At 39.4% G+C, this 7,102-nt stretch overlaps 1 protein-coding gene across 1 annotated transcript in view; it reads right to left on the minus strand.

Moving 5' to 3' along the window:
* The window catches only part of LAMC1 (laminin subunit gamma 1), a 121,207-nt gene extending 116,285 nt beyond the window's left edge, over positions 1–4,922 (minus strand). Inside the window, exon 1 of the mRNA XM_015569930.1 lies at positions 4,913–4,922. Within this exon, the coding sequence (XP_015425416.1) occupies positions 4,913–4,922 (10 nt within the window). The remainder of the gene's footprint in view (positions 1–4,912) is intronic.
* Between the last annotated feature and the right edge of the window lie 2,180 nt (positions 4,923–7,102).

Genomic DNA, 7,102 nt, shown 5'->3' on the forward strand with positions numbered 1-7,102 from the left:
GGCCCGGGATGTCCAGGGGGCTGACCGGCCCCCCGGAGAATAAGGGCCGGGTTGCAGCACCAAAATGCATTTTCTGCAGCGACTTCCTGCCTCTAAATTAAAAGTGTAACCTGTCGTCTCACAGGGGCAAGGAAGGAAGTGAGAAGGCTGGGAATGGAATGACATTTTTCCCCTGGGTACGCACCCGCTGCGGAATTCTTCCACTGGGCTGTTTATGTTCCCCGGCTTGCCTTTAAAAGACTCGGAATTATCCGGACCTGACATCCTCCTTTGCGGGCCTGCTGAGTCACGGAATATTTTCGGTGCCAGAATGACTCAGTTCACAGAACCTGAGCCAGAAGATCATGAGTTCTGTCCCAGACCAGAACCGGGGCACTTCCCCGGTGCTGACCGAGAGCAGGCAGGGAAGGGCAGGGCGCCGGGAAAGCGCACAGCCTACGGCGGCGGTTTCAAACCTCTGCTTAGTGGATGCACCTAGTGGTTCTCCGGGTGACAGATTAAAAAAAAAAAAAAAAACAATCAAAAATCTTTTCAAGATCTTAATAGGAAAGTGAGAATAATGATCCCACCGGGCAGGGAGGTCGGGGAGCCATGCCTGGTTAGGGACCCAGTGGTCCCGTATAGAAAGGGATGCTGGGTATCTAAAGGAATGAAATGTGTAATGTTAGGTTACCATGGTGGCAGCCAGTGTTAACTCAGGAGGACTATAAGGAGAAGGATCTGATTGAGGAGAGGAGGGGAACAAGGGACTTGTCAAAATGCTGAGGTTGCTTAGCAAGTGCATAGATCACTTACCTTGCTCATTTATTTAAGGAGATGGGTGGAGACTGTGCGTGGCTGAAAGTTTAACTCTTCACCCCTGGGCACCTCCTCTTTGGGAGAAGGAAGTTGTAGGGCTGTCCGCAGCTATGTTTTCATCCCTTTATGCTTGAGCGGAAGCAAAACAAATATATTCACTTATACCCAGAGGGGATGATAGTGGGTCCTTGATTGTACACAAAGACAAACGAAGGCATGTAAGACCAAGATAAGGATGTTCGTTGTCAATGAAGCGACAGACATTTTTAATAGATATATTAATGCATTTGCCTTATAAACCAAGCATTTTATTAGATATTGTCAAATGGTGGGGTCCTTTTTGCCACCAAAAAGGTAAGGAGACTCCAAAGGCTGCAAAGCCAAGTGCTTGTCCCTGCTCCCTTTTGGGTTCCGGTGTCCAAGGGTACCTTCATGCTATCTCTTATGCTTCTCTGTACCATAGTTTCATTACCAGAACCTCATCTGGTATTTGTAAAGCACATAGCAAGATTTTAAGTTAATTTCTGAATTCTGTTGCTCAATGGGGATGTGTTATAGAGACAAAGAAATATCTGTTTTGAAGAGAGGTGAAATGTAACCAGTCAGTGTGTTCATTGATTTAAGGAACACACACACACACACACACACACACACACACACAATCTTTGCTCCATTGTTTCAGGATTCAAACACACCAAAGGTTAAAACAAAAAGTTTTTAGGCAATCGGGGAGATTTGAACACTCATTAGGTATTTGGTGGTAACAAAATACATATTTTAGACACCTGGAGGATGCCACTGTTGACTAGGCTTGGTGTGTTGTTTTTTTTAAGTGAATGTGTGTGGCATTTTCTTTTACATCAAGTTACTCTAAAAAAAAAAATACAGAGCCCTTTAATATCTGTTCCTAACTGCTGGGAAACCCCATCATCTAGGAAACAGATGTGGTGCTTAGAAGGAAAATGTGAAGGTGTGGACGGAATGGGATCAGATGCCGCAAAAGATGATCTTGGTGCCCAATCAGCAGTGCCTTTGTGCAGCCAGAGAGGGAAAATGAAGGAAGTTAGCTGCTTATTGTACAGACAAAAGAGCTCCATTAAAAAAAAAATCCACTTAGAACTCCAGAGAAAAGAGATTTCCCCCTCAGGAAGTAGGTAAACAGTTTCAAGAAAGGATGCTGACTTCCCCGGCCTGGGTCACCTGCCAGTCTCTGAGCATCCCATTCCTAACCAAGTGCACACAGGTCGTAGGTGTTCGGCAGCCCACCAGGAAAACCACAGAATTTGGGGAACGCAATTCTCCAAGGAAAGAGGTTCTGATGCCAGAAGGAGGGGAGGTTATAGGACAGAATAAAAACAACAGCTGTCTACGACATCAAGATTGAGGTGTGTGATATAATTAGAAAAATAATGTAAAAGGTTGCATGAGCCTTTTAAGATTGCAACTTTGCCCTTATTTTTTTTATCCTCTTAGAATTACCAATGTGTTTATTTTTCCATTCCTTCGTCTTTCTGACCTCATTTCCCTGTATTCTTCCCAAGCCGAGGCACCACTATATATATCCTTTATCTTTTATATTTAGAATGCAACCGAAGATAGCAATGACTAGTAGTAATATAATGATATTAGCCTGTATTTAATTCTGTTCTGCACTTTTCAAATGCAATAACTCTGAAGCAGGGGATATTAACTGTGCCCTGTTGAGAAAACTAAGACTCAAAGAGATGAAGTCATCTCTGTAACCTTGCAAGCGGCAAGGTCAAGATGAGGACCTGCCCTTTCTGGCTCCCTGTCCAGTGCTGTTTCCTTTTCTGCTATTAAAGGTCATAGTAGAGAAGAGGATAAAGGAAGAGCTATTTCAGACTTCCCAGGTTTTTAGGTTATCAAGTGGGAATTTAAAATTAGGTGAAAATTAATGTGATACTGGAAGAGAATTACAATATCCATCTTCAAAGTTACAGTAACTACACATGATTCTTTGTGTTAGGTTTATAGCTCCTGCCTGGATCCTTGGTACAGGTCCAAGCATAACAAGATAAGATATCTTTTGTGGCTATGTTCAGGTAGACAGGATTCTTCTTGTATGAGGTAAAGTCCCTCCTTCCCACTCAGCCCCACACAGGCAATTTAAGCCACTCTGATATTGTGATACCAGTTGAAAAAGGGAGAGGAAAGGAGGACACTTACCATAATTCATAAAATTTAAACTAGAACTCTATTACAAAGACAACAAAAGAAAATACCTTTCAACACGAAGAGTAAAGCTCAATCCCTCCCTGACCCAAAATGTTCAGGGAACCTCACATCCCCAAAATTGTATTATTCTACTAACCGGATGTGCACTGCATCCCACTGTAGAGAATGGAGACAGAAATAATCTTTTACATACAGATGGCATGGTTTTATTGTGGGAACTCAGAATGTCCTTAGGTTTTGACCCTGAATGGTTAAATATTGTTAGAAAGGGTACATGTAACAGCCTGGTGACTATAGTTAATAATACTGGGTTGCATATTTCAAAGCTGCTAAGAGAGTCTATTTTAGAAGTTCTTACCACAATAAATAATTTTTAACTATGTATGCTGACAGATGTTAACTAGACTTACTGTGATGACCATTTCACAGTATATACAAGTAGCAAATCATTATGTTGTATACCTGAAACTAATGTGATAGGTCGATTATACCTCAATTAAAAAAATTCAACTCTAAAAAAAAAGAGAAAGGCTAATTCTTTCAAAGCAAAATGAGATTTATTATTATTGGTTGTTTTTTCTTAACATTTACTTGCCTAATATGTTCATTACCTCATTCAATTATTTAGATAATATATTGTGATAGGCTTTTTGTTCTGTTTTTCAGATGTGCCTGGAAATTGCATTGTTCAAAATTAGAAGTTCATCACTCTTGAGCAAGACTTTTTAGGAGGCTGTTATTATACCAGCTTTAAAAAGCTTTTCTGGCTGAAATTGTTATGGTCCTGGCACAGAACTCAAGAGTCTCCATCTCCAGTTTATATATGTATTTGAAAAGATGTTAAATTACTTTGTCCTCCCACCCAACATTTGTCTATGGTAGCAACCAAATTAAAGCAAGACTTTAAATAGTTCATCCATAGTCTACTACACTAAAATGACTTTTTCATTTATCAGAATTCCCTCTCCTCACCCATATTCTCCTTTTGTTTTAATAGCCATCCTTTACTGAAGTACAATTTGCATACAGGAAAAATGCACAAATTCCAAGGGTATAGTTCAATAGTTTGTATCACAAAGTGTACACACTTGTGTAATCATTACCCAGGTCCAGAAATAGAATCTTACCCTAACCCCAAGCCCCACCCCACCCTCTGACCATCGGTAGCCCTGCCTTCTCCCTAAATGTAACATCTATGCTTGCTTCTAACAAGTTTGCTAAAGTCACTTATTATGTCCTATGGTTTGTAAATTCTTCTTGATTTTCCAGCTACAAAATTAGGTTACCTGTGCATAGTGACAGTTTTATTTCTTATTTTCCTTTTTTAATACCTTTTAGCTCTTTTTCTTCTTAACTTGCACTGATTGGGACATTTAATAAAATATTGAAGTGATGGTAGTAGACATCTTTACCTTGTTCCTGATCTCAGAGGAAAACGTTACATTTCACCATTAAATATAATGTTTGTTGTATATTTTTTACATTTACCTTTTATCAGATTAAATAATTCCTTTATACAGGGACTGGGGGAAAGTAGGTTTATAGTTGTGAATAAATGCAGTTTATTCTTATACTATTATTTATTTTTGTATTATCATTATTATTTTTGTTGTTGTTGTTAATCCTCACCTGAGCATATTTTTCCATTGATTTTTTAGAGAGAGTGGAAGGGAAGGGGAGAGACAGAGAGAGAGAGAGAAACATCGGTGTGAGAGACACCCATCGATTGGTTGCCTCATACACACACCCTAACCAGGGCCAGGAATCGAGCCTGTAACCTAGGTACGGGCCCTTGACCAGAATCAAACTCGGGACTCTTCAGTCCGCAGGCCGATGCTCTATCCACTGAGCCAAACCGGCTAGGGTACATTTATTCTTGTATTACTTTTTTTTTTTATATTAAAAACTGTAAACCTACTTTTGCCCATGCCTGTATTCCTAGTTTAATAAGAGATTTTTTTAAAAAATTATGAATGTTGTAATTGGTCATGATTTTTATGCATTTACTGAAATGTTTACTTAGCTTTTCTACTATACATACCATATGTTATTATTTGTTTATATGCTGAATTAATTGATTAATTTTTAAATGCTAAACCAGCCTTGCATTCCTGGAATAAACCCAATTTAATTCCACTATTTTCTATCTATCACTGAATTTAGTTTCTAGTATTATATTTAGGATTTTTTTTTCATCTATGTGAGAGAAATTGCTCTCTTATATTCTTTTTAAAAAATCTTGATTTAGTATCAAGATTAAGCTGGCATGCCTGGCTGGTGTGGCTCAGTGGTTGAGCATCGACCTATGAACCAGGAGGTCATAGTTCAATTCCCAGTCAGAGCCCAGGTTGTGGGCTCAATCCCCCATAGGGGGCATGCAGGAGGCAGCTGATCAATGATTCTCTCTCATCACTGATGTTTCTCTCTCTCCCTTCCTCTCTGAAATCAATAAAAATATTTTTTTAAAATAAACAAAATCTAATCACTATGTTATACACTTGAAACTAATATAATATTGAATGTCAGGTGTAATTGAAAATGTTTAAGTAAGTAAATAAACTAGAAAAAAAGAAAATAGCAAACATTAGTGAATGATAGAAGAAAACTAGCTCTCTGAATGTTTAGGTGAAGTTAGGGCAGCTGCGAGGACCAAGGCAGCCGGGGCTGTGAGGGCCTACCCTTGCATGAATTCCATGCATCAGGCCTCTACTATTCATATAATATTCAGGATAGAGGTTTGGAGTCATCTTACTACTAAAAATATGTGGCCTTAAGTTATTCTTCAAGCTTGTGAAACAGGATGTAACATTTTTCACTTGGTATCATTTTTCAGTTGGTATTGAAGAGACATGAATATAATGCAGTCTCTCTAGTGTGGTTTTAATACCTGTTGCTGATATTTACTCGGCACTGACAATGTGCAAGGCATTCTTCTAAGCAGTTAGTGCCTCCATCACTTCAGCTCGTCCTCGTATCTGTCATCATCCCCATTTTCCGATGAAGAAATGAAGGCACTGCCCAAGGTCCTCCAGCTGCCTGTGGAGCCTGGATTTAAACTCAGGATGTCTGACACTAGAGCCAGTGCTCCTAGCCACATGCATGACAACAAATGTCTACTTGGAATTTGCTAGGTAGCAATGACATTTTAAGTGCTCGACCCATAGAATCTTTGCGATCACTCTGTGAGGTAGGTATTTTAACTATCATCCCATTTTATAGATGAGCACAAGGAGGCCCAGGGAAGCTCAGTCATTTAGCCAAGATCACACAGCTAGTAAGTGGCAGAGCTGAGGTTCCAACATGGGCAGTTTGGCTGCGGAGTCTTTGTCTTCACCATTATACTGTATCCCCTCCTCCCAAACTCTACCGACTTATCAAAGACGTGGCCTGTGTCAAAACCATCAGTTCACATGTATATATCATCAAATTAACATTCACTTAGGTTTGATAATTATCAGGAATGATGAGACACTTATTTTCTGAATAAATGTTTTGCTCATAAAGTTCTAATTTTTATCATTTAAAAACATACTAGCATAATAGAAATGACCTGCAAATAGTCAAGTTTAGCACAAATATCACTGCATAGAAATACGGTGTGTGATTTTTATTGCCTAGAAATATGGATTGTGGTTTGAGTTTGAGTTCTAGGACAACTAGAAATGACTGTTATAGATAAGATCAACTGGGGGGAAGAAAACTTCAATTTCCCTTAAGTTATGCACACAAGTTATTTTTTCCATGGCTGCCACCTAAATTATTAAAGTTCAAAAGTTAAACTTTAATGGTAAACTACTCGAGGACTTCATAAATACTCTGTCTGGACAAGGCTTATGTGTGTTAGTTCCACATGGGGAGAAGGGTCCATTTTCTTCCATCCAAGTCCAGAGACACGGTCACCTAATAACCCACTCAGCTTACTGAGGGCGAAGCTGAACAATCCTCTCACCACACAGGGTAGTTTTTAAACTATCCAATAAATTACACGGTCATTGAAATCCTTGACTTGCTATCAGCATTAGCATGCCTCGATTTTAGGAACAGGACTTTGAATCCTGCACCCACCCGCATTTGACTGAAGTCGTAAGTGGTGTCTACTAACCTTTCA

Source organism: Myotis davidii, unplaced genomic scaffold (assembly GCF_000327345.1).
Source record: "Myotis davidii unplaced genomic scaffold, ASM32734v1 scaffold362, whole genome shotgun sequence".
Classification (NCBI taxonomy): domain Eukaryota; kingdom Metazoa; phylum Chordata; class Mammalia; order Chiroptera; family Vespertilionidae; genus Myotis; species Myotis davidii.